The sequence below is a fragment of the Pseudorca crassidens genome, chromosome 8 (assembly GCF_039906515.1).
Source record: "Pseudorca crassidens isolate mPseCra1 chromosome 8, mPseCra1.hap1, whole genome shotgun sequence".
Lineage (NCBI taxonomy): Eukaryota > Metazoa > Chordata > Mammalia > Artiodactyla > Delphinidae > Pseudorca > Pseudorca crassidens.
In genome coordinates, this window is record NC_090303.1 from 9070912 (window position 1) to 9098646 (window position 27735).

Here is a 27735-nt window from a genome sequence, read left to right on the forward strand (position 1 = left end):
ACCAAAGAATGCCACCTGTTGCCACCTCACTGCCCAGAGGGAAGAAGGGGAGGCTCAGTCCCAAGACCACAGCCCCAGAAATCTCCTGGACAGGAAGTGGGAGTGGCGTCCCACGGTCATCTTGTGGGGAGGCCGTGACCCCTGATGACGAGTTCTCCAGAGCACGCCCCAGCCCCGTGGAAGGGGTACCATCGGTTCACGTTCCTGCGGGGTCAGGGGCAGCACGGACCCGGCTCCACCGGGCCAGGGACACCCAGCCCCTTTGTACCCGTCCCTCAGCGCCGCCTCCTCTGGAAGATGCCCTGTCCTGTGGGAAGACGCCATGCCCACCCTGGGAACGAGAGAGGGTCTCTTACATTGAATCCAAGGCAGGTGGATCTCTGGGCCACTAGAAGGAGGAAACAGTGTGCGCTCCGGGTGTAAGTGAGAGCACGCCCTGAGCCTTAGCTTCCTGGGTCTGCCCAGGACATGATACCCCTGAGGGCTTGTTTCAAGCGCCGAGGAAGCCTGTTAGGTACCCCCCAGGTAGTAATTAGTAGTAGTGTCTTGGTAATTTATGAAGAAAGCTTGCTGTTTCTGCACACGTTGGGAAAATCCAGGTTAAATTACGCAGCAGTGCCGTGTACTGCAGCGAGCCGCCCGTGTGAACTGAGAGGGCTGGTGCCCACCTAACGAGGGGTTCACGGCGCTACGTACGTTGTGTAATCGGGGTGATTTAGAAGGACCGGGCGAAGACACCACTGCCTGGGAAGGGACCTGGTTTTAGAACCTGAGCAGTGATAATCTCTGGAAAACAGCAGACTTCTGGCTTCTGAAATTAGGGGAGAAATTGGCCGCCTAGGGCCCCAGTTACTGTGTAGGGTGGGAGGTTAATGGATGCGGGTCCCCCTGGTGCCCTAGGGGTTCTGAGAGGTGAGGATCCTATGAGGATGTCTTGGATGCCTTTAAGTCTTCCACAGGAAATAGGGCTTTCCACTCACAAGACACTCTGTGAGATTACAGGAGGGTTTTAAGCCCTGGCCCTCTGTTGGAACGTGGTTTTAAGTCTCCATGGTACGGTCCTGATGAGAGGAAGCTCTCATCCCGATGAAGACGCTTCAGGGCTCCTGTGTCAGCCATCTTCTCCAGGCTGATGGCTCTGTCCTTAGAAGATCCAGGACAAAGTTTAGCATGAAGGCCATGTCCCATTTCCAGAGGAAAGCCAGAGCCACTGGGGACTCTGCCTGAAGGAAGAAAGCGGTTTTTCTGAGAACCTAAGACTTCTAACCAACCGGGGGTCATGGGTACAGCATCTTCACCAAGATAGATCGGGCCTCATCTCGCATGTTCTGTGCCTCCTGCTGACAGTTTATCCGTTCCTGGGTGAGTCTCGTGGCTCCCCGCACTGTCGCCCTCATCAGCCCCTTACTCTGCACATGAGTTATACAGGTTCTCCCTCTGCTTGGAACACACTCCCTCTGGTGGTTTTTTTTTTTCGGCTCAGCCCAAGCAAAGCTTCCCTGTGTCAATGCCTCTTTTCTTCTCTCTGGCGCCATCTCTCCCCATAGCCTGACAGCTGCCGTAATCATTCTTGTCTACCTGGATTCCCGCTGGATTGGAAGTAGCTTTGAGGCAAGGCTCTTGTATCCCTGAGGCTGCTTTCTGGTGCAAGTAACCAGTCCCCACTCAATCTTGGGCAAAGGAACATGAAAGGAGGACATGAAGCTATTCACAGAAGCCAAAAGGTGGGAGCAGCCCAAGTATCCACCCAAGTATCCAAGTATCCACCATCGTGAAGGGCTGAACACGATGTGATTCATCCATACGATGGAATGTTACTCAGCCTTGAAAAGGAAGGAAGTTCTTACACATGCTGCCACGTGGATGAACCTTTAAGACATAGCCAGACACGGAAGGACAAATACTGTGTGATTCCACTTACATCAAGTACTTAGAGAAGTCAGACTTATAGAGACAGAAAGTAGAAGGGTGGGTGCTAGGACTGGGGGAGGAGGGATGCAGAGTCATTGTTTCATGGGGACGGAGTTTCAGTTTGGCAAGATGACGAGAGTCCTGTAGATGGATGGTGGTGATGATGGTGCAACATGTGAACTGTACCTAATGCCCCTGAACTGCACACTTACAAATGGTTAAAATGGTAATGTGTGTTATGTCTGTTCCACCTCAGTTTTTTAAAAAACGGAAATGTAAGTGAGGCCAGAACAGAGGGCAGTTCCGGCCTCGAGTTTGGTGTCAGGAGGCCTCACACCCTGACCCCCAGTTTCTCAGCTCTGTGTGCAGGCTCCCTCATCCCTGGGCTCTGGGGGGTCTCAGGTATCCTCAGGACCTCCAGGGCCAATGCCATTCTTCCTTAAAGTCTAGCAGGAAGGATGGAGTTTGTTTTCCTGAGAGCTCACTCCAAAGCCCATTTTGGAAAGAGGCTCGTTCTTTACAGGTTGCTAAGAGCCCTTGTTAGTCATTTGAGAAGCTGGCCTTGCTTAGTGCATCATCAGAGCAGAAACTGCCTGGAAAGACTCAATTGTGAAGAAAAAACTGTTTCCACTGTTGCCACATTAGAATTCCCCGCACAACACCAATGCAATGGGGGCAAATGTGTTTTCTTTCCAGCATGCTTGAATCAAAACCTCTGAATAGAAATGAGACATCTTAAAAGAATAAGAAGAAACAAGGTCCTGCTTGTAGTGAGCTATTTTATCTGCATTTTCTGGTTCTTCTGTGTTATTGAGTAAAGGGAAAACTGTGGCATATATTTTTTGAAGGGGGTAATTCCGGTTTGGATGAGAACTTCACAGAAGGATCCCCTGTCAGTTAACAGACAGGGGCCCTGACTGCAGTGCTGGTTGGGGCACTTCTGGGTCTGCTGGGGGCATGAGAACATTGATGCTTCTAGAAGAGAGAGAGACAGTTCATCCTTGGGAGAGCACTCCTAGTACTTACTGAAAATGGTGACCTTAACCCGTAGAACACATTCGTATGATGTGATTGTGACAAAGATTTACAAAAGAAAAAATTCAAGATCAAGAAAGTATGTGTTTATCCATATGGGGGCCGTTGATCATTTCCTTCTCTGTTTGTAGAGCATCTCTGGGGCCAGAGATGCAGGACTTTGATTTTTGACAAAAAGCATCTATTGCAGCATTGTTTTTTCAGTCTTCCAGGGTTTTTCTCTATTTAATTGACATTATATCTGGCTGACTGCCCATCTTTCCCTTGCTTTCAAGAAGATTGGTTAAGTGGTCTGTTGTTCATATACAAATAACTAAAAAATTATAAGATAAGAGTTCCCTTTAAAAATTACTACTATTGGACTTCCCTGGTGGCGCAGTGGTTAAGAATCCGCCTGCCAACGAAGGGGACACTGGTTCGAGCCCTGGTCCGGGAAGATCTCACATGCCATGGAGCCACTAAGCCCGTGCGCCACAACTACTGAGCCTGCACTCTGGAGCCCGCGTGCCACAACTACTGAAGCCCGTACACCTAGAACCTGTGCTCCACAACAAGAGAAGCCACAGCAATGAGAAGCCCAAGCACCGCGACGAAGAGTAGCCCCCACTCGCCACCACTAGAGAAAGCCCCCACACAGCAACGAAGACCCAAGGCAGCCAAAAATAAAAATAACTAAATAGCGCTTCCCTGGTGGCACAGTGGTTGAGAGTCCGCCTGCCGATGCAGGGGACACGGGTTCGCGCCCCGGTCCGGGAAGATCCCACATGCCGCGGAGCGGCTGGGCGCGTGAGCCATGGCCGCTGAGCCTGTGCGTCCAAAGCCTGTGCTCCACAACGGGAGAGGCCACAACAGTGAGAGGCCCGCGTACCGCAAAAAATAAATAAATAAATAAATAATTTGTTTGAAAAGTGCACGGTATAAAGCCTACAAAATTTAAATATCTAATAAATAATTTTTAAAAATCACTACTATTGAACTTCCCATGCAATCTTGCTTTTTAAAATACTTTAAATTTAGAGGTAGACAGCAGAAAAAGGACCATTTTACGTATGAAATGTTTTATGTAAACCTCGTGGTAACCATAAAGCAAAAATCAAGAGCTGAGACATGACACACATAAAAGGGGGGACTGAGCAAATCACCATAGGTGGAAACCACCAATTTACAAAAGGAGACAAAACCAGAAGGAAAAAGAAACAATGGAGAGAGAAATTTAGCGCTAAAGAGACTCAAGAAATCATCTGCTCTGATCCTAATTGATGGGATTCTGTGAATGAAGAACCTAAGGTCCCAGAGGTTGAGAGTGTGTTCAGTGGTCCATGACTTGTGGTGGAACCCAGATTAGAACTTGGGAATCTGTGTGCTCCTTCCCCAGCAGCCCCAGTTTCACACCTAGAACTAGAGTGAGAGAGAAAAAAAGGTTTGGTAGTGTTCCATTTTGCAGAACTCTCTCAAATGGTGGAGAAGGGAACTTCCTGGTTAACTACATCATCCCAGGAGGGAAGGTCGGAGGGATGGTGATAGATATAGATATGAAAGATAGGTAGATAGCTATAGATAAAGGATAGATGAAAGGTGAACAGATAGATAAAAAGATAGACGGATGATAGATAGATAGATAGATGCGTACACATGTACCATTTGGTCTATCAGAATGCCACCAGCCTTCCAGGATTCCATCAATAGATTTTCTCATTCACTTCTAAAGGTTTATTGTGAACATGCCAGCCAAAGGTTGAGACGGTTTAGATAATTAAATAACAAAACTCAAGTGTCATCACCTGGATAGGCAAGAATAACCTTGACCTCAGCTAAATATATTTTCTTTTTCATTAAAGGTCATATAAAAATGTATTGGCAATTTGTAACTATTAAGAGTAAGTAATATATGAGTGAATAATTTTTATACGTTTTGAAGATTTTTTTATGTACCTAGGAGACAGGAAAATGTTGATTTTTTTTTTTTTTTGTTAAATGTCACATGCCCTGACTTTTGTTAGCAAGTAGTGGTTCCTACCTCCAAGACAAGAGGCATACGGGATGAACCTTGATGTGCGGGCCCCTCCTTTACTTTTGCTGCCCGCCCATTCCCTTCCCGTGAAGGCCTCAGCACCAGGGTCTGGATGACAGGGAGCTGAGAGCAGCGAGGGTTCCCTTTCTTCTTGTTAACTTATACTATGTGATGTAAATAGTGGTGACCAGAGAGCAAATGTCACCCAGCTTCCCACAGAACCTCCTGTAGCGGCCCAAATGGAGCCTAAAAATAGGCCTTTTGGAAAAGAGCCTGTGACCCTCTCTCACCCTGTTCTGGGTAAAGGAAGTGCAGGAAGGGGAAGCAGAGGGGAGATGGTGGGCTGGACATCCCGGGAGCCCAAAGGGAGGCCCCTCCTCCCAGCCCTCAGCCCAGGACGCACCATCTGCACAGAGAAAACCAGGAAGTGAGGCGGTCGATGGATTTCCAACCACTGAAGGTATTATGCGGCCTCCTCTGGGCGTCAGCAGAAAAGGGAAAATGTGAGAATGTGGTGAGAGGAGGAACAGACTTGCCACTTTGCCGGGATGATGCCAGGGACCCAAAAGAGCCCAGATCGGGTTGGGCACCAGAGCTCTGGCGTGCACGGGGTGTACAGCAGGGTCCGTGTGGTCCCCAGTCCCCCGACTCTGTGGACACGCCCTAAGGGGGGCTGTGGCCGCAGAAGCCTGACTACCCTGGAGCCCCTCATGTGGTTGGTTTAGGACAGACAGACGTGCTCTCTGTGGCATCTGGAGCCAAGGAAAGCCTGCCAGCCGCAGGCGGGAGGAGGGCAGCCGGGACCAACGCCTGCACGCTTGTCGCCTGCAGGACCTCCCTCGTGTCGGAACTCTCCTCTGCTCCCGTGGCCGTCACCGCACCCCTGAGCCTCCTTCTGGGTCCAGAGCTGAGAAGACGGAGCCCCGATCCCCACCTCCACCCGGCAACGGGGCCCCCGTACAGTCGTCCTTCTGGAAATTTCACCTATCGTTCAACCGTGAACAGCAAATGTGCAAGTTGAACAAAAACCAACCAGGTGGGGCTTCCCTGGTGGCGCAGTGGTTGAGAATCTGCCTGCCAACGCAGGGGACACGGGTTCGTACCCCGGTCCAGGAAGATCCCACGTGCCGCGGAGCAACTGGGTTGTGAGCCACAACTACTGAGCCTGCGCGTCTGGAGCCTGTGCTCCACAACAAGAGAGGCCGCGACAGTGAGAGGCCTGTGTACCGCGATGAAGAGTGGCCCCCGCTCACCGCAACTAGAGAAAGCCCTCACACAGAAACGAAGACCCAACACAGCAAAAATAAATTAATTAATTAAAAAAAAACAAAAGAAAACCCCCAACCAGGACACGTTCTGTCTGCTCTCGGGCGCGTGCGCTTCGAGAAATGAGGGGAATCCACGCAGCAGGGTCTGCAGGCTCGACTCACGCAGCTGGTGCCTCTGCCTGGGCTTGCAGCCCGATGTCAAGGTCGTTCTCCAGCCACGTGGGTCTCCCGTTCTTATGTCTCTGGATTCCCAGCAGGGCCGGTGGCCAGCGCTCCATCACTTGGAGAGTGAAGGGTGTACCCTTACCTCCCACGAGGTTCCCACTCCCCGTGCTGTCAGCATCTCTGAGCACGTGGAGGGGCCAGGAAGCCGGGGCCTCCACTCTGAGGTGCTTGGCCGCCCCCTTAGGGGTTAACTCCTGTTGCCCGGGCAGGGGGCAGAGGCCGATCTGACCAGAGGGAACAGAACCCAGCCACGTGCCCCAGAGTTGGCTCTAACTGAGTTAGGAACAAAGCCACTTTCATGGGAAGCACGGTGCTGGTTGTTTTCTGGAACAGGCAGCATGATAAGAGCACAAAGCGGGATCTTATTTCCCCTCGGCTTCTCCTCTTTTGCTGGGGCTCTTGGGCGCCGTGGGAGTGTGGTGTGGGATTCCTGAGGTGGCCGCGGCCCTGGGACTCGGCCAGCGTACGGCTCCCGTCGCTGCACGGGGAGCACGGAGAGCAGCCTCGGTACTGGAGGAACTGATCCTGCGAGGAGCTGCTGTGTGCATGCCCGTGCCATGTGCTCTCCGGCGCGCCCGTGACTCGCGCAAACAGCCCGAAGGCGGGTGCGCTAGACTTGATGGGGAAACTGTTTTTCTGATCCCATGGTTCTGTGCTGCTCCTTGACGTGGGGTCGTAGGGGCTGCTTGGCGTCTCGATCCTCCCCCCACTTTTCGGGCTAACCTCCTGAACCATATTTCCACGCTTTGCCCTGCCCTGTACTTTTCCGTCGGTGCTTTTGTTAACTCATTCATTAATTCACAACATGACTGACCTGAAGCTCCCACCAGCTGCAAGCGCAGTGGAGGGGCCAGCAGTGAACATTGGGGGCTTCTCCTGCCCTGTGAGCATGGAGCCTGTTTCTGAAACATGTTCAGTTTAGTTATTTTGAAGTCTGTATCTTTTAACTCCAATGTTTGTATTAGCTGTGGGTGTTTTTCCTTTTCTTTTTCATTTTTTTGTTTTCATTTTCATGTTTTTGTTTTGTTACCTGGCATGCCTGATCAGTTTTTTTAAATTAAATATTTGATATTATCTCCATAAAATTGTAGGTAGATTGATAGATGCATAGATGTCAGATAGATAGATGGGTGGATAGGTGACAGATGGTTGGATAAATGGATGGGTAAACGGATGGATAAATGGGTGGATGGATGGATCGATCGATGATAGATGGAACTGAGTGATGTGAAATTTTTTCAACTTTATTATTTTCTGATCAGTCCTCCCTTGTTTTAAGACAGAAAGCAAAATAACCTGTATTTCTCACAATATTATTTTATTGACCATGGTAGATTTGTCCAGTTCTCAAAGCTTAGTTTTTTAAAAAAAGGCAAAATATTAAAAAAAAAAAATACCCAGAAATAGTGGAGATGCTAGGCTGCGAGCGGGACGGACATCTGGTCAGCGGATCGTGTGAAGTTCCCTGTGGTGTGTGGGTGTCAGACAGGCAGGCTTTCCTGGTGCTCAGCTTCTCCTCCTCCTGTGACAGGGGTCAGGCCAAGTGGTCTCTGCACCTCTTGGGGGTGAAGACACCGCAGGCAGGACCGTGCTGGCGGAGGGAAGCGTTAGCCGAAAGCATGCGACCCAACCTGGGGCACAAAGTGCTGCTGGGCGGGCACTTTATGGAAAGCGGGTCTTTTCTGTGGTTTGCACAGAGGCCTTGCCCTTTCTAGGGTGGGAAATGGCTTACCTCATCAGCACGGTAAGTATATCAGGGCAAACTGTTCCTCGGGTGAGACACTGGGCTCCTTCCCGTCTCACTGTAAACGCACATCGTCAGTGGGTGGTGGTTATCAGTACGTGTTGAAAGCCGCGTGCAGGGACTGGTCAGGTGTGTCTCCTTTTGGAAATGTGCCAGACACGAGGACGCTGCACTTGGCGGAGCCGGGGCACCTCCTCCTGCTGCAGAAAGCTTCGGAAGTGGCACTGCTTCTTACAGCCTGCTCGTGTTTCCTTGATCCAGAACCACGAGGCTGCCCTGAGGTTCCTGGTCACTCTGTGGGGATGTCAGAGAGCCCCGTTGGACCCAAACCTGCGACGCTCCGGGCCGACATGCCCACGGCGCCCTCCTTCCAGCGGGCGTTCACGTCCTCCTGCACGATTTCTGGCCGCAGCCCCAGCCAGCGGAGGGGGAGGTAAGGTGGTCTTTGAACCAAACACAGGCTGCTCTTACAGACCCCAAACCCAAGCACCACGGAGGGAAGGCGGGGGCTTGTCCTCCACATGACACCGGGCTGCCTTGTGGATTGACCACCATCACTTTTCAAAAATGCAGTCAAAATAAAAACTCCTGAGTCCACCCTCACTGTTAGCAGGCGGAGTGCTCAAGGAACACACTGCACTTAGAGTCTGGGCGCAGTGGCCAGCTCAGGACCGAGCATCTGTGAAAACGTTATCTGAGCTGAGGCTGGAAAGGGGGTGCAGTGGCCAGGCTAGGAAGGGGCCTGCCCGGGGCTGCAGATTGGGGTGGACAGGGCAGGCAGGACGTGCTGCTCTCGGAGACATGGAATTTGTGCAGGTGTTCGGGAAAGCATGGGGGGTGCAGGAACACCCCGCAGTGGGATTGGAGGACAGAAAGGATGGGCCACAGACAGCCAGAGAGAAATGTCCTATTTCTCCTTCACAAAGGACTGCCGCTGAGCAAATTCAGATGCTCAGGGTAGGAATCATTTCTTAGTATTTTACTTGTGGGCACATTGCCCTACAGTTATTTACCACCCTAATTCCACCTCCTTTCTCTTTACAAAAAAGGGGGACATTGCGTATCGGGACTCGACATCACACACAGAGCAAATACATGTTTGCTAGTGTGTTAGCTGTCTTTCTGTATTTCGAAATATAGAGTAATTTCCAATATTCTTAATATTGGAATTTCCCATTTTCGATATGGCAATCTCCCATGTATCCTTTATCAGCTGGTTGTCCTGCAAGCACTTACGAAAACTGACTATGTCAGGCACCTGTGTTGGGCATCGGGAAGAAAAAAAGAGAACGGGGGGAGGGAGGTTTAAGCAGATCCCATGGTTGGTGCATGCGTGGTGGGACCAGAGGGAGGACACAGCTAATCCCTGTGCACACGTGGACACGGGCTTCAAAGTCAGGACACAGTTGAGCTACGTCTTGAACTGAAGAGAAGAGGGGACTTTGCCAGGTGAACAGCGAGGAAGGAAGAGGCACACAGGCTGGGGAGGCAGGGTCGGACCCCACCCCCCACCCGGTCCCTGAGGCTGCAGACTGAGCATCTGGGGTCAACAGTCAGGGGGGAGGCTGGAAGGGCAGGGCCTGAGTTCAGATACTCGGGGAGTCTCGCGCTGCTGCAGGGGGAGCCTCGGCACCCAGCCTCCCCCCCACCCCGCCATGTGGGAACCGTTGCTAATTTCCAGGCATCTCCCTGGACGTGTTATCCCCTGACGGTTTGTCTTTTGAACAGCCCTTCCTCGGCCGAGCACCAGTGGGTGGACACCAGCCCCAGGTCCACGCTGACCCTGCTGGGGAGCAGCCGGCCCGGCAAGGACGGCCCTGGGCGGCCCCACTTCCCGCCAGCCGAGCTCCAGACGTCCTTCCACGGCCACGAGCTGTCCCTGGCGGAGCCGCCGGAAGCTCTGGGCCCCCCAGGCAGCCAGGCCTTCCTGAGCTTCGGCACTGCCCCTGAAGGAGGTGGGCTCCCCCCCGGCGAGGACCCGGGGGCCTTGCTGGCCAATTCCCACGGAGCGTCCCAGGCCCCCGGCGCCCCGCGGACAGCAGCTGAGGCTGCCGACAACGGCTTCCTGTCCCACAGCTTTCTCACGGTGGCACCTGGACAGAGCAGCCACCACAGCCCCGGCCTGCAGGGCCCGGGGCTGACCCTGCCCGGGCAGCCGCCCCTTCCCGAGAAGAAGCGAGCCTCGGAGGGGGACCGTTCTTTCGGCTCCGTGTCTCCATCCTCAAGCGGCTTCTCCAGCCCTCACAGCGGCAGCACCATGAGCATCCCTTTCCCAAACATCCTCCCGGACTTTCCCAAGGCTGCGGAGGGAGCTGCACCTTCCCCAGGTAGGCGCGTCTCCACGGGTAGGGGGCCCACCCCTGTGCTCACAGGTGCACTTGGGCAGGGACGGACCCTGGGGCTACAGCTGGGCCTGCCCAGTGAGCACCAGTGCTAGGGCTGGGCTGAGCGGCTTGAGAGAAGAATCCAGAGCCTTCAAGGGGTCTTTTCCATCTCACTAGCCCGAAGCACAACACCGCCTCGCAATTCATCTGGCTTGTGCGTTCGTTCACGTTAGATTCATTCCAACAGCAGAAAATGCAGACACCTGGGGTGGTTCTGTTTTTTTCCCCTTTGACTTGGAATCAGGGTTCTGTGACAGTAACTGTAAAAAAAAACATGAAACAAATACCTTTGAAATTTTATTATGAAATGTTTCAAATGTAAAAGGTATAATAAGACACTGACAGGAGTAAAGCAACACCCGCTCTGCTCTGTGCGCTTCCTGTCTTTCTAACTACGTGTTGTTGAAATACGTTGCAGAGGCCTGATCGCAGTGTCCCGCTGTCTTTGTGTTTTCTGTTATGAAACAGCCACTGCCTGCTCCGAGTCAGGCTTCTCCCCTGTAGTTAAAGAGAGCGCTCTCCCCAGAGCACCCCGTCCTCGCCCAGGGTGGGACTTTGAATTTCTAGGTCCCTTTGAGGTGAGAGTTGCAATGAAAAACGCCCTTCACAGTTATTGGTTTTGAATTCTGTTTTGCAGATAATCCAGGTGATAAGCACGTGTCCGTGAACTTTGTCCAAGATACATCCAAGTTCTGGTACAAGGCAGATATCTCCAGAGAGCAAGGTGCGTGGGCGGGACGAGGGCTCTGCATCCGGGAAGCAGGACCGCGGGGGTGGGAGCGTCAGGGTGGGACGGATGAGCTGGAGGAAGTCACTTCATGACTCGCCTTGAGGGAAAGGCTACAACCTTTACGTTTTTCTTGGAAAAGCTCAGTCCTAATGAGGGAGCTGGCCGGGATGGGCACCGGCCACGATCGTTCTAGTGTGTGGGGTGTAATTTCTGGTGGCTTCCACCAGACAAGGTTTGGCCAGCGTTGCCAATGATGACGTGATGAGAAGACATCATGGGCCCCAGCCGGTGGGGGAAGGAGAGGTGTCTTTCTAACACCGTTCATGGGCACACCTGCCTGTGTCACGCTGGAAAGACAAGCTGCTGGCGGACTCAGTCCAGCATGTCACACGCAGCACGGCAGCTCTGGGTGCGCGGTACAGTCGGAAGACAGCTGGCAAAAATGAGAAATGGTTAATATTTTTGAGCAGCGAAGTCGCGTGTCACTTTTTACTGGAACACGAATAGAAGAGGTGTCCCAGAGGGACGCTGGCATGCCGTCGGTGGTGGTCCCTCTGGGGCAGCCCTTCAGGCGAACAGCACTCACTCCGGCAGAATTCGTGGGATCCCTGCGACGTGCTGGCCCTGCTCACGGGAGCCACCGTCCTCCCTGGGGGTGACGACACGGCCGCCTGTGGGTGGGCTCATCACTCCCGGACGTCCCTCCGAGAGAGGATGCCGTGGCGCTGGCTGGGGCTGGCAGATGCTGGCCAGGATACCCAGAAAGGAGATACCCCAGGGGCTGCTCTCAGCCAGTGGGGAAGAAATCGCAACTGCTCTCCGGGGGAGTGTTTCTCAAAAGTGCCTGGATGTGAACAGTTAAATGGCTGGAAAACAGCACTGTCCAACGTTGTCACTGAAATTCTTCTACTCAATTAGGCAGATAATAAAAATGGTAAGAATGTGCCTTTCTTCCCATGAGCTCAATGGACCTATTGTCATTTCCTATGAGGGGAGCTCGCTTGGCCTGGAGAGGTTTCTGAGTCCCTGAATTGGCCTTTGTGCTGTGCACTCCCCACGTTCCAGGCTCTGTTGTGGCCAGATGCTCCTCCTCGTCCCCTCCCTGCTCTGGTCACAAGAACCCCCAGGACTGTGGCCCTTAGCTCCAGCTGTCTCATCCAGCCCGACAGACCCTGAGAAGTGCTTGCTGGGGACCCTGCCCTAGAGTACTCCGGTGGCTCAGCCTTTCAGACCAGGGTGAAGGCTGGGCTGGGCTGCCCCCTTCTCTGACTGAACAGCCAGGCTCCGGCTCCGGAAGAGGCAGGCTTGGTTGGAGAGCACTAGGCGGGTCGTCCTGCGCAATGGCGATGGGAAAGCCTTCCGCGTGGGGTTTGGGGGAGACGATCTGGGTGGAGGGGACCTCCCTTGGTGGTACCTGCTGGGCGGTAGCAATTACTGTTGTCATTTGCCTAATCTTAGCCACACATTTAAAAATAGTTCTTTGGGGGGCTTCCCTGGTGGCGCAGTGGTTGAGGGTCCGCCTGCCGATGCAGGGGACACGGGTTCGTGCCCCGGTCCGGGAAGATCCCACATGCCGCGGAGCGGCTGGGCCCGTGAGCCATGGCCACTGAACCTGCGCGTCCGGAGCCTGTGCTCCGCAACGGGAGAGGCCACAGCAGTGAGAGGCCCGCGTACCGCAAAAAATATATACATATTTCTTTGGGGTGGATTCCATCTCAAAATAGTTAATATGTGCATTGGGCATTGATTTTTCCAGTTGAACTCCAAAAGCATAACTTCCTCTATTTTCTAGATATTTTGTATAGACAACACCTACACAGATGAATGTTCTGTTGGGTGTGTCAACTTCTCCAGATGGAAGAAAGCCATCCCTGGGTTTTGTTGTAACTGCTGGGATGTGCCTTTTTCTGGAAAAACTGTACTGAAATTTCAGGGAGATTCAGGAGGGGAAAAAAAAAGCCCTATAGCCTGTTTAGGGGCACAATTGTTCACATATTACTATGGCAAGATTAGTACCTTGGGACTTTTTAAAGGTGAACATAAAAACCGTAGGAGGAAAGTAAAGTAGAAATTAAGTATGGTTGTTCCAGCCGTGCTCTCAGGCCTCTGCCCTCGAATCCTTGAAAACACCAGCTGCAGGGAGAGAGGCGATGACGATCCCGTGGGTGTGCACGAGCTCCTTCTCACACCCTCAATGCGGGCTCGTTTCTGTTCCAGAAACAATGAGCCCAGCATCGCCCTCAGGTTCCCTCTGCGGGCGCGTGAGACCCCGGCTCCCTTGTGCCCGGCTGGCCTGGCTTCAGGGATGGGGTCTGGGAGGGGAGGACGGGCCGGAGCAGAGCTGGCCTTCTCTCTGCTGCCCAGAAGTCGGCCTCCCATGAGGCTGGGGTGCTTATTTCCACCACAGTGAAGTAAAATCATGACTTACAAAGAAGAAGCTCTGGTGAGGTTATCACAATTGAAAACTATAACTTCTGTAAGTGGTCTTTCCCCTACTTTAAAAACATAATAGGTCTTCAGCCCCCATATTTAGAAAACATGCTATGAGATAAAACCAGCTGCGAAGGCCTGGGGTGCCCCGTGGGGTCCACCCACCCTCCCCTCCCGGGCCTTGAGTTGCTGGAGCAGCAGGTGGGCTTTCACTCCACTGTGTCAGGCTTGCACCCCCCAGGGTCCTACCAAACCCGCTCCCCTTGGAGAGCACTGTGCTTTCCTGTCCCTCATGCCCTGTGTGTGTCAGTGTACAGGCTCCTGCCTTACGGCCTTGTCCTGCGGCAGGGGCTGGGGCATTGCCATGGAAGAGTGTGTACAAGAAACCAATTGTTTCATCCTGCAGCCGAGCAAATGCCATGCCGGGGGCTTGGGGCTGGAGTCGGGATGCACAGGGGCCTGGGACAGAGGGCTTCCTGGGGTTATTTCCTGAGGCGTGACAGGGCTTCCTGCCACTCCTGAGTTTATGTCCGGGCCCCCCATCTGCTCCAGACAGGGCCTCGGGCTCTCCAGAAAGGCGGCATTTCCACGGCTGTAATTTTCTAGTGCCTTATATTTTAAATCCCTAGTTTTCTTTTTGTAAAATGTAAAGTTTATAAGAGACATTCTGAGAGGTGTTCTGGTTACTAGAGAAAACTCTCGCCGGTGTCTGGGCTGCGTCACCTTGAGGTTACTGTCACCCTAACCCATCCATCCATCCCGATTTCTTCCCGTATCCTGAGCATGGGACCTGGGGGAGCCAGACTTTGAGCTTGAAGGGGAGGGATGTTCTTCATAGGTGACAGTGTGACATGCCTCCCAGCCTCACCAGGGGCAGGTGGAAGGTGCAGTGCCAGGTGCAGCTCGTGGCCCTGACTGGCTGGTGACGGCCGCATCGAATACGGGTTCACAGCCTCGTCCAGGCTGGAAGCAATTGGCCATAACTGCCACGCCTGCCTCAGAGCCACAGGACGGAGGGCCACCTACGATCCCCCTGGGGCAAATCTTGGAATTCGTATTAGATATTCAGTAACTTTTGGGGTACACTCTCACAGTCTTCAGAAAGTGGGATTGGAAACTTCTTACCTTCTTTTGAAAGTTGAAAGCGCACTTTCTAAAATCTCTAAGAAAAATGCCACGCGGGGAGACGCAGGGCAGGGCCACGGCGGGGAATGCGTGGCGGCCCCGCCTGACTTCCTGCCGGGTCACAGTGTGTGTACCGGGACCTGGTCTGGGCACTTGAGCCAGTGAGGCTCGGTTTCCTGGGCTGTCAGGTGTGTGTGTGGGGGGGTCCTCATTTGGCCTTCACAGGTGCTGCGGGGTTAACAGGAGTCGTGTGTGAAGGCAGCACTTTTGTGATCTAAAGGGACGGGCCACCCTGCGCCCCTGTGTCCTTTACAGTCAGGCCCCCAGGAAACCTCGGGTCATCACAGAGGCTTCCCTCACCCTTGTCACGGCCCTGAGTGGAGACAGGCCGTGGCCTCCCCCGGCACACACTCAAGTCTCTCTGTTTCCCCTCTGCAGCCATCGCTATGCTGAAGGACAAGGAACCCGGGTCATTTATCGTCAGGGACAGCCACTCCTTCCGAGGCGCCTATGGCCTGGCCATGAAGGTGGCCACGCCCCCGCCCTCCGTCTTGCAGCTGAACAAGAAAGGTGGGTCCCGCCGGCTCTTCTCAGCGGCACCTCGCCTGTCAGTTACGTTTGTGCCCGTGAGGTGGTGGGTGACCCGGAACAACACTCATAGGTTTTCTTCTTATTATTTATTTTTTCTGGTGTATTTTGGTAAGTACTGTCTTGGCTCAAGAAGGAAGGTTAATTATTTGTAATTTTTTTTTTTATTGCTTTGATGGGTGATCAGATGTGAGAACAATGGAGCAAGTCCTCTGATAAGACATCTTTGCTCCCATTTTCAGCCCTGTATGCCTCAGTTCCCTCCTGCTTCCTGTGGGTAGACATCTCTGATAAATTCTTCTCACTATCTGTCCAATGCACACACACACATGCATTTTTCCTTTTCGCTTACATAGAATGTGGCATCCTATATACACGGTTCTTGTTCCTACACCCAGTGGAGTATTTGGATGGATTGAAAGTGAGGCCAGTGCAAGCCTGGAGTCATGAGATTATCCTTCCTTAGGGGAAGGGACAAAGCCTTCTTCCTCTCTGGTCCGACACTCTGCACAAGGGGCAAATACTAGCCGAATAACGTGTAATACAGGCAAGGCTTCTTCTTACCTTTTTAATGTTTTTTGTCACGAACATAACCATGTATAGAAGAGTTTGCGAGGCCTGCATGCGAGGTAAGCATTATTATGAAGCAGACATGCATGTACCCAAACATAGGCCACAACCTTGTGGGGAAGCCCCTACATGCCCTTTCCTGTGTGTTGTAATCCATCGCCACCATGACTTTTTGGTTTCCAAGGATCCTGGATTTGACTAGGTGAGCCCCTTCCAGCGGCCCCTTGTCCTTCTGACATACCCCCCATTAGTCCCTGAGCACGCCAGCTTTCTGAAACAGCAGACGTGTTTTAGGCTTACTTTGTACTTTCCCTGCCCCAGCCATTTCTCTAAAGATCCTTGGTTCTTTTTATTGGGGAACGGTATCTAGAAACCAAGATCTAATCGCTAGGTTTGCTCTTTGCTATCCGAGTACCACTCCTTCTCTCTAGGACCTGAGCTAGGGAATGTAGCCTTTTAAAAAATTCCTGAGCTCACGTTGATACCACCCGTTCACATACAGTATCACCAGGTCCTTTCTCACCTCTCCTTCAGGGATGAGCTCGGTTCCCAACAAATCAATACACTTCTTCCCTTTCTCTGTCCCCTAATATGCGGTTTCTGGTTTATTCTTTTTTTTTTCTTTTTATTGCACCCTGCCCTCCTTGCCCTTTTTTTTTTTAACCAACTATGCCACAAACTCTAAGGAAAGGGAAAAGATTCTTTTCCCCTAAATGGAGATTGTGTACTGGAATGTCAGCAAGTTACATGGCTCTTCCTAGGGCACCTGGGCTCACCTGGGTGGGGCGAGGGTAGATCAGAATAAGCACAGATTCTGAACCTTTGGTGTTTAAACCAAATGACACTCACCTGCTTCACTCACGCTCTGTGCCCAGTACCAAATCCTGGGATGAAATCTCTGCTTAAAGCTTCCTGGAGAAAATTGCCTTGGAGTGAGTTACACCTTGAAGAATGAGATTTGGTTTCCAAGGGGTCCGGCTTCAGGCATGGCCAAGGGGTTTTCAGGAAACTTCGATGGTCGGTTTGGGCAAAGGTAGTGGTTGTGTGAATAGAAGGGGGGGGGATGAGGCTGAGAGGAGCAGGTGATTCAGAGGCCAGATCTGTGGCTATTGTCATGTCTGGAAGTGAAGGGGGAGGAGGCTCTGTGCAGATCAGGCAGAACAGGGGAGCCTCGGAAGTAGGGCCCCAGGGCATCCAGAATTCCTGCATGAGAAGCTCCACCAAACACTCCACTGGCTTTAGAGTGGTTTAAATAGAGGCTTTTGTAGCTCAGGAGCTGACTCGGCCCTGATTGTGGAGGATGTAAGGCACTTGGCAGTATTTGGAAACATGCTGAGTGATGATTATATCAGAAAAGACTCAGGACCGGAACCTCTGAGGGTCTGTGGAGACAGGGATGGGTGATGAGGGAGCAGAAGTGAGTGCATGGCAGCTCCCAGGCTCCTCGGTTTCAGCTGAAGCTTTTAAAACTTTTTTTTTTTTTTTACTGCATGCATTATCTTTTTGGAAATACAGATGGTGGTGTATAATTCTTACCTCCAGACATGCATCCCGTCTCTAAGGCCCACTTTGTCTCAATCTTCAGGCAAAGGCAACAAAATAGAGGATATTAGAATAGCAGAGTTCAGGACATGCAACATTGCCAGGCGCATCCTCTGGGCGAAATTTTGTCTGGTTGCCTTGCCTTCACCCGACCCCTGGATTTGGCATTTGGATTTCACAGTCTAAGGATAGATCTGAGAGGACAGTTGACCGGGAAAAAGCCCAGCAAGTCACCACCCACCCCTGGCACCCCGGAGACGGGACAGCGACAGATGTGTGGGGTGCTGGTCTCCGAATCCCCATGCAGCTGGGTTCCTCACTGACTCACTTCTCACCACTGGCATCCAGACCACACTCTGTGTCTGCCTTCAGTTTGGAAGCCGTGGATCATTTTCCTCCCACAACTGAATGGCAAAATGTTCTTGTCCCCATTTTTATTCAGTACTGCCTTTTATGGAGTCTGATCATCTCCTTTCCTACCAGCTATACTGCCCCTGTGAAATGCTGACACCGATGTTGTTGATATTTGTCACTGTTGTTTAAAATAAGCATTGCTGGGGAGCCTGCCATGGCCCAGGTGTGGAGCCCAAACCCACCTCTAGCAGGTCCTGCCATCAGAAATGTTAGAAGTTACCGCAGGCAGACACGTTCCCATGGGGACACGTTCTCATGGAGACATGTTCCCATGGAGACACGTTTCCATGGAAACACGTTCCCAGGGAGGGTGCTGAACGAGGCAGGACGGAAACACTGCGCAGTGTGAATGTGAATGTCTGTGGGACTCATTAGCATAGTGCAGTACTTTTCCACCATCAGACAGTTTGCCGTTCTGTGGCTTTTCGTGATGCACTTTCTCTTTGGGCTCGTGGGCTGGCATGAACACAGGTCTGTGTAGCAGCAATATGATTAGAGGGGTTTGTGTACCTGACTCCTGGCAAAATCTTACCCAGAAGACTGGCACCCTTCCCGCTCTTTCCAGTGATTCATTCTTGGTCATCATGCTGTGTCTGGGTCTTTCTAAGTTCTCCTCTTAGGAGGCAAAGGAGCTGGAGGTCCATGTTCCCAGTTCTTAGCTGCTCATTTCCGTCGCGGGGAATTCTGCAGTGTTTGAGGCTGTCTCCTAAGGACTCCTCCACCTGTAAGCACAGTCACTGGAGGGGGTTCTAGCTGCCCATCGGGCAGTGCTCAGCCAGCCTTCCTGCAGCCCAGCTACCATTCCTAGAGTGGTTCTTGGCAGCCAACCTACTGCGGGGGCCAGACTCTCCTTCCTTCTCTCTCATCCTCCCCTGCTCTCATGTTTTAAAACTCTCTTCTCTTTCTTTTAAACCTCTACCACAGCTGGAGATTTGGCCAATGAACTCGTTCGGCATTTTTTGATCGAGTGCACCCCAAAAGGGGTGCGGTTGAAAGGGTGCTCCAACGAACCGTATTTTGGTAAGTGGCTGAGAGCCTGACTTGGTGTTCTGAACCCACGCGCACGCGTTGCCTCTGCTCACTGCCATCGCTCCGCTGGGGCTTCACGCAGAGCATTTACTTTTCATCCCCATTCAGAGATTCCTCAATTATCCTCTCTAAAATAAACTGGACATTAAATTTTCTTAAAAACTTTCTCAAAACTAAGCAAATAAAATGCACGGTGCTGGGACTGGAAATGCAGATTCCACAAGGTACGGTCCAGGCAGGCGGGCAGAGAAAGGTGGACTAGGTTGGCGCCTGAGTGTGACCCCACCCTCCGGGCACAAGAGAAGCACAGGCGCCCTGTAAGACGAGAGCCTTCCCGCCCCCGCGGGCATGTCCGAAAGATGGCATGAGCTCACAGGCAGAGCTCGAGCGAAAAGCATCACCTTACAGAGATGATTCGGTGGTACCGGTGGGAGCTGCCTCAGATTCAGCAGACTGTGCGACTTGTTCGTTATGAATTGGTGATGAAGTGTCTTTGCTGAGAATCATCTGCAGTTCCCTTTATCTGCCCCTCTGCCGTCTGCTGAACTTAGGGCTTCGTTGAAGTTTTGCACAAATTCCCACAATAATGGGGCATGTTGGGTGCTAAAACTATAAGGGGTCACCCCTTACAGCAGCCTCCTTTCAGGAGATAAATTGGCTATTTAGGGCAGTGCTAATGCCTGTTTGCTCTTCATCTCTTCACAGGGAGCCTGACGGCTTTGGTGTGTCAGCATTCCATCACGCCCTTGGCTTTGCCCTGCAAACTGCTCATTCCGGATAGAGGTACGCTGCCGGGGCCTGAGGGCTGCTCTGGCTCTGTGTGGGGTCACCCGCAGGGTGTTGGGATCCGAAGAGATTCCTTGAGAAAAATCAGACCAGAACTTCCTTGCCATCACGTACTCTGTGGGTAAACCCTGAATAGTTTACCCAGGTCAGGTAAGAAGAGGTGGCCCGCTGCCCCTGCAGCCTCCGGTCATGTCTTTATGTCATGGCTTTGTGAAAAGTTTCCTTGGAGCCAAGATTCTGTAGCTCAAAGTTATAAAATGCCTGGGCTCAGAGACCTTCCAGGTCATTTACATTTAAATTTTAGAATTCTACAAAATCAGCCAAATGTTGAGATTGTTGACGTCAGGTGCTGGATGAACTATTGTCTTTACCTTTGTGTTTGTTTCAAAATATTCATGGTGAAAAGATTTTTAAAAATAGCACCCACAGCAGGCGATCAGGCATACCCCGCTTTCCTAGACAATCTCAAGTTCACATAATTGTATTATATTCCAGAAACATCATTAATTTAAAATACAGGCAAATGTGACTTAACTTTTTTTTTTTAAGGGAATTCCTTTATTTTTATTATTTATTTATTTATTTATTTATTTACTTTTGGCTGTGTTGGGTCTTTGTTTCTGTGCGAGGGCTTTCTCTAGTTGCGGCGAGCGGGGCCCACTCTTCATCGCAGTGCGTGGGCCTCTCACTATCGCGGCCTCTCTTGTTGCGGAGCACAGGCTCCAGACGCACAGGCTCAGTAGTTGTGGCGCACGGGCCTAGTTGCTCCGCAGCATGTGGGATCCTCCCAGACCAGGGCTCGAACCCGTGTCCCCTGCATCGGCAGGCGGACTCTCAACCACTGTGCCACCAGGGAAGCCCTGACTTACCTCTTAAAATGTAATTGTTCACATTAATTAATTCGGAGGTGAGAAAGCTATTTTGCTGGGCTATGCCATCCCAGCTTTTGCTTGGAACGTGGTGATGGTTCTCTGCGCTGGGCCCTTGTCTGCAGGAGGAAGGCCCAGCTCTGCAGAGCCTGTGCATCACCGTCCGGGCCTCGATCCTGAGCATCCACAATGTCATGGTCATTCTTGGCCTGGGAGGTGGACTCACTTCTGCGTTTTCTCGCTCCTTCCTGCAGACCCGTTGGAGGAAAGAGCCGAAAGTTCTCCGCAGACGGCAGCCAACTCTGCGGCCGAGCTGCTGAAGCAGGGGGCAGGTCAGTCCCCGCTGCGTTTTCCGCTCCTCCAGGTTCCTGGGCAGAGACGGGCTCAGGGACACAGCTTCCTTTCTTACCTCGGTCTGGGTTCCTCTCCTTGCTGTGTCAGAGGAGGTTTCCTTCTGTGGAAACCGCCACAGGGCTGGGCTGGGTGGGGCTTCAAGTGTCCTGGCAGCAGGGCCAGGACTCTGCAGGCCAAAGATGACCAAATTCAGTGGAGTAAATGTCACAGCCTGTGTTTCAGTTGGGAGAGTGTGGGCGACCTGCCCCTCCAGCTGGAAATGTTAAAGAGATTAGTGAGTCTGCAGTTTGACCCAGGGTGACACAGACCTCCAGACAGCGAGCTCCCCGGGGCACGTTTCTTCTTACTAGACTATTTTTTAGTGCAGTTTTAGGCTCACAGCAAAACTGAGAGGAAGGTTCAGAGAATTCCCATATAGCCCTTGCCGCTACACATGCGCAGTCTCCCTCATGACATCCCCCATCAGTGGGACATTTGCTACAGTTGATGAACCTACATGGATACATCATAGTCACCCGGAGTCCATAGTTTACATCACTGTTCACTCTTGGTGTATATTCCATGGGTCTGGACAAACGTTTGATGACAGGTATCCACCGTTATAGCATCACACAGAATATTTTCAGTGTCCATGGGTCTGGACAAACGTTTGATGACCTGTATCCACCGTTATAGTATCACACAGAATAGTTTCAGTGTCCGTGGGTCTGGACAAACGTTTGGTGACGTGTATCCAGTGTTATAGTATCACACAGAATAGTTTCAAGGTCCTAAAAATCCTCTGTGCTCCAACTCTTCATCCTTCCTCCCTAACTCCTGGCAACCACTGATCCTTTTATTGTCTCCGTGGTTTTGCTTTTCCCGAATGTCATATGATGAGAATCATACAGTCTCCGTAGCCTTTTCAGATTGGATTCTTTCACTTAGTAGTATGCCTTGAAGATTCCTCCATGTCTTTTTATGGTCTGAGAGCTGTTTCCTTTTAGTGCTGAATAATATTCCATCGTCTGGATGTACCACAGTTTGTTTATCCGTTCACCCACTGGAGGACATCTCGAGTGTTTATACATTTTCGTAATTATGAATAAAACCGCTATAAACATCCACATGCAGGTTTCAGGGTGGACGTAATTGTCAGTGCCTCTGGGTAAATACCAAGGAGCACAATTGCTGGATCGCATGGTAAGAGTATGTTTATTTTGTAAGAAACCATCAGACTGTCTTCCAAAGTGGCCGCACCGTTTTGCATTCCCACCAGCGATGCATGAGTCTTCCTGCTTCCCCACATCCTACCAGCAGTTGTGCTGTCAGTGTTCCGGATTTTGGCCATTCTGAATAGGTGTTTAGTGGTATCTTGTTGTCTTAATTTGCATTTTCCTGATGACATATGACGTGGAGCATCTTTTCATGTGCTTGTTTGCCATATGCGTCTCTTCCTCGGCAAGGTGTCTGTTAAGGTTGTTTGGCCATTTTTCAATAGGGTTGTTTGTCTTCTTGTTAAATTTTAAGAGATCTTTGTATATGTTGGATAACAGTCCTTTGTGAGATTTGTCTTTTGCAAATACTTTCTCCCAGCATGTGGCTTGTCTTCTCATTCTCTTGACAGTGTCTCTCAGAGCAAAAGATTTTTTATTTTAATGAAATCCAGTTTATCAATACTTCCTTTCATGGATCATGTCTTTTGTATTGTGTCTAAAAAGTTATCACCAAACTCAAGGTCATCTAAATTTTTTCCTAAGAGTTTTATGGTTTTGCATTTCACATTTATAGCCATTCTATTTTGAGTTAATTTTTGTGACGAGTTTAAGGTCTGTGTCTAGTTGTTTTCACACGTGATGTCTAGTTGTTCCAGCACCATTTGTGGAAAAGACTATTTCTGCAATGCTGTATCTCCTTTGTCCCTTTGTCAAAGATCCATTGACTATTTATATGGGTCTATTTCTGGGCTTTCTATTCTGTTCCATTCATCTATTTGTCTGTTATTTCACCAATACCACTCTGTTTTGATTACTGTCACTTTAGAGTAAGTCTTGAAGCCAAGTAGTGTCAGTCCTCTGACTTGGTTCTTCCCCTTCAATATTGTGTCGGCTGCCCTGGGTCTTTTGCTCTCCATATAAACTTTAGAGTTAGTTTGTTGATATCCACAAAGTAAGTGCCTGACATTTGGACTGAGATTTCATTGAATCGACAGATCAAGTTGGGAAGAACTGACATCAGAATTATATACTGAGTCTTCCTATTTATGAATGTGGAATATTTAGTTTATTTACTTCTTTGATTTTATTAGTTGGAGTTTTGTAGTTTTCCTCATATAGATCTTATACATATTGTATTAGATTCATACCTAAGTATTTCATTTTGGGGGTGCTAATATAAATGGGATTGTGTTTTTAAGTACAAATTCCACTTGTTCTCTGCTGTCATATAGGGAAGTGATTGACTTGTGTATTCACTTTGTATCCTGCAACCCTGCTGTAATAGCTTATTAGTTTCAGGCCAGGTCATTTTTGCAGCATGAGATGCAGTCCCAGTGACCCCAGCTTAAGAGAGTTGTGGACGAGCCAGAGACCACAGGGCTCTTGTGGGTGTGTGGCTGTGAGGGAGAGACACAGCTGGAGAGAATTATGGGGCCCCCTGGCTCCAAACCTTGAGTTCCCCCACTGGAGGTCTTTCATTCAAGGTAGACATTTACTCTCAGAAATGTTGGGGAGGGATTCTCTGAGTCTGCAGGAGGACTGACTAGAAGTACTTCTATCTGTGCCTCACGTCTGTAGCGTACTTTATAGCTGTGACTCCGTAATGAAGGAATATGCAGATACAGGTATTTTCTTGTTGCTTCCTCTGTACAATTTGCATTATTTGTCTGTGCAGTTTTTCTCTGTAAAACTATACATCACTGACTCTATTACCCAGCTAAAGTCAAATCCCTCTGTTTTCAAAAGGAATTTTTTTTTAGTGTTGAACTCTTCATAGACTATCCTTAAAGGATAAGTTATCCGTGGCCAGAACAAAGGTGACAGGAGTTTGTCCAAGATAGCAAGCATGCTAGAACTTGAAGCCTCAAAAGGAAGCGTCTGCCTGTATCCAGTCTGGGTTCCAGTCCAGGCCCTGCCACTTGGGGCTCAGCCTCTGGCAGGTCACTTAGCCGTGCAGACCTCAACATAATCATAATAATCGGTCCCCGACACAGTGGCTGCAGGACCAGTTGAATAGGATGTTGAAAATGCCTTGGGAACTGTAACGTGGTCACGTAAGCTGTAGTTGTGCTCCTGCCGCTCTGCTTTCGTGTGAAAACACTTGTGTTGGCCCAAGAGGAGTGGCCTTTGCTGTGCAGTGGCCTCATCCTTTTCCTACGTAGACGCGATTGAAAGGACTGGTCCCACAGCAGCGTTGTGAGGCATTGTCCCCACGCCAAAGACCATGAGCTCACAGCCCGCAGGTTGTTTCAGGGGGTCCCTGGAGCCCACTAGGGCTCATTGCTACCTTACGTTAAAGCAGCAGCTTTGTCCCCATGTCTCTGGGTCCCAGCAAAGTTGCAGGGAACATGCTGGACTTTACTGCAGGCCTTACTGGTGAACTGCTCACCCATGCACTTGACCTTGGAGGTGGGCTGTGAAATCAGGTCTGCTCCGATTGACATGTTTGTTTCAGCTGCACCTTTAAAAAAATGTATTAAAAAATTTTTAAACATGTCATTAATGATTTTTAAATTGCAACCTCATGTATCAACCTCATTCAAGAAAAGTGCTCCAGAATGATGGCAGCAAACCCTTCCAGAGTACGTGCCCTGTGAGGCTGGCAGAGCCTGGGCTTCCATCGGAGCACCACCTGGTGTCTCAGGGTTACAGCCCTGCTCACCCACCCCAGGCAGTTAGCACTGGGGCACACACGCCTCTGGGTTCTGCACTTTGGTTCACTATCATCTCATTACAAGCAGCATTTCATGTTTCTCCTTAAGCTTCCTTGTTACCTAACATTTTCCCAATACATGTTGAATTAGTAAATGAATCAATGAATTAGTTGATCCTAATGGAACTATAATAGCCTTTATTTTTAGATATTAAAGCTTTTTCTTCTGCTGTGGCTTATAATTTTTAGTTACACTCTATCGTCTTTTCAGATAATCTATGGCACGTATCAGTAACTCTGAAAGCTTTGCTTTTTTAAAGGGTGAGCCTCCCAGGGACAGGACTTCACGCAGAACCTGGAGGTCTTATTTAATCATCTGATTGGGCATTTATGTCTGGGGGTTAAATTATGACTGCCCTGAGCTTAGGTCCTTTTAAAATCTCTTGTTTCTAGAACACATCCAAAGGTTTAAATGTCCATCCAGCTGCCTTCACGGCTGACAAGGCAAGGAATTGAGTCAGGACACAGATATGTAGCTGGAAGGGTGAGGATGCTACAGAGAGCGCTGGGTCCTAGCTGTTGGTTCGAAAAGTGCAGAGTGACCGTGGTGAGAAGATGATCAGGCTGTCCGGTCTCTGACCACCTTAAGGAAACTGAGTGGTTCTTTCTCCCCTTAAACTAAGTTTCATTTGTTGTCTGAATTCACTTAGAATCCCAGACCCCTGGCCCTGCAAGGGCTCCTCGAGATTCCCTGGCCCGTGTCCTCTGCGTGGAGGTGAGGCGCTGACACTCAGGGGTGTCTGCAGCGTTCAGTTCTCTTCAGTTTAATCCCTTCGAATCTGATACCGAGGCCGTTGTGAGTTGCTGCAGTTTCTAAAAGAATTGCTGTTCATGTTTTTAGCGTCAGCTCTTAATTGGTTCTGTTGAAGCTGTGGAATGCAGCTGAAGGCGCTGGCACCAGACCCCACACGATATCCCATAAACGTTAGGGCTGTGTCTTTAACGTACCGTACTGTAAAGGATGTTTTCTTTATAAAAGTAATAGGAATTCTTCCAGTTTAAAAAAAAAAAAAAAAGGAAGACACAGAAAAGGGAGAAATGAATTCCCCACAGACCTGTCGCCCAGGTACAACCACTGGCTGTTTTCCTTTTCCCCCTTAGCATAAGGGGTTTACCCATGTTTTTGGCAGACACAGCCTAGGTCTCACTTTCAGTGGCTGAGGAACCGTCCGCCGGCTGATTCCACCCCTTACGGTTGCCCAGTTAGCGTGCGTCTAACTTCTCAGTACCACAGACAGCACTGGGAGGCTACCTTTCTGCATCACTTCCTTTTTCTGAGTTCTGAATTGTGACCTTCAGACCCTGAATTTCTGGCAGCGGTAGGACTGGGTGAGAACCTGTGACCTTAACACTTCTGCTTCCCGCCGCGGGTTTGACGGGCGCTTTCCCGTTCAGCATCGCACCACAGCTATGCACCCTCAGGTGGAATTGGACGAATTGGGCCAGGCCCCGGGGGACAAGCACAGCAGGCCCACCTGTCCTCTGCTGGGGAGGGAAGGGGCTGGCGTGGGCTCAGCAGAGCTGCCCCAGACGTGCTTGGGAGAAGGGAGGGCTCCCCTCTCTGCTCCGAGGAGGGACAGTGCCGCTCTGCGTCGGGGGGAGATGCCCCCCAGGCTGGCTGTTCCTTCTCAAAAGGCGATCTGTGCTGCTACAAGGAAGCAGGAGTCTGGGTCGTGGCAAACGTGCGCCCGCTCCAGGTTCAGCTCGTGCCAATTTTCTGGGATTTCATTGTGACTAGATCAGAATTTTCTTTTTTCTCTTTTGTAACTGCACGAGTAGCATTATAGTAATACTAATGAAATCCAAGGCAGAATATTCACCCTCCTAAACTCAAACCGTCTTAAATTTTCCAGGCACACCTCCAACCGTTCGTAGGCACACAGGCCTTTCATTGTATAGGTCTCATCATGGCACAGATAGTTTTATTCTGCTTTTCCCAGAAACCGCTAACATTTTTCCACGTTGCTATACAGGGTTCGTGATTACCATTTGCTGGTTAGTTGGTATTCCATTGAGGGGCTAATTTCACCATTCCCCTCCTTTTGGACATAGTTTGTTTCCAACCAACTTCCCACCAAATGAGTATGGGGCTCAAATATCTTCACCTCTAGGTTAGCTGTCTCAGCTGGTTATGGAATATTTCCTGTCTCAGGTCTCTCGGAGCGGGACCTCCAGGTTACCGAGTGCAGGCAGGTCTTCAGATCCTCCTGACAAATAATGCCGAATCATCTTCCAGAAAGGCTGTCCGGGTGGACGTGAGCATTTCATAAAAGCACCCGATTTCGTCAAAGCTTTGGGCAACTGCAATTTTAAAGACTTTGGCCAACTCACTCTCTTTCCCAAGACGACACAAGTAGACCCCTTAAGTTCAGACAGGAGCTGAAGTGCAGGTCAGCCTCCGGCCCTGCAGTTCCCTGGAGTCTCATTGCCCGGCATCCTCAGATGGGGCAGTGCCGCCGGCTGGGACAAGAGGACGCAGAGAGGGCAGCAGTGGCCACAGCAGCTCAGCCGTTCAGGGAGGGCTCTCTGGTTTCTCCCTGCCTCTCAAGATGTGCAGGAGGGACAGTGGCTTAAAAGATGCCACTCTGTCAGGACAGTCACATGGGGCTGCTGACGGCATCATTATGGCTGAGGAATGTCTCGAAGTAAAATTCACAGCTCAAAAAAAAAAAAGAAAACATCACAGCTCATCCTCAGGAATGTTAGCGAAATTTCTTCCTGAGCCCGTGTTCTCTGCCTGGCACCTGGTACCTGGTGGTACCAGGTCCCTCAGCACCGCAGGAGCCAGCACGAAGGTTGGGTATCACAGCA

The 27735-nt window shown here is 50.7% G+C and overlaps 1 protein-coding gene across 4 annotated transcripts in view; it reads left to right on the forward strand.

Annotated features, from left to right (window-relative positions):
- Positions 1-27735, forward strand: part of TNS3 (tensin 3) — a 228205-nt gene that overhangs the window by 191468 nt on the left and 9002 nt on the right. For all 4 annotated transcript variants that reach the window (XM_067745699.1, XM_067745698.1, XM_067745696.1 and 1 more), the window contains 7 exons: positions 8456-8627; positions 9923-10521; positions 11216-11302; positions 15302-15433; positions 18902-18997; positions 19712-19789; positions 20916-20993. In XM_067745699.1, the coding sequence (XP_067601800.1) occupies positions 8456-8627; positions 9923-10521; positions 11216-11302; positions 15302-15433; positions 18902-18997; positions 19712-19789; positions 20916-20993 (1242 nt within the window). The remainder of the gene's footprint in view (positions 1-8455; positions 8628-9922; positions 10522-11215; positions 11303-15301; positions 15434-18901; positions 18998-19711; positions 19790-20915; positions 20994-27735) is intronic.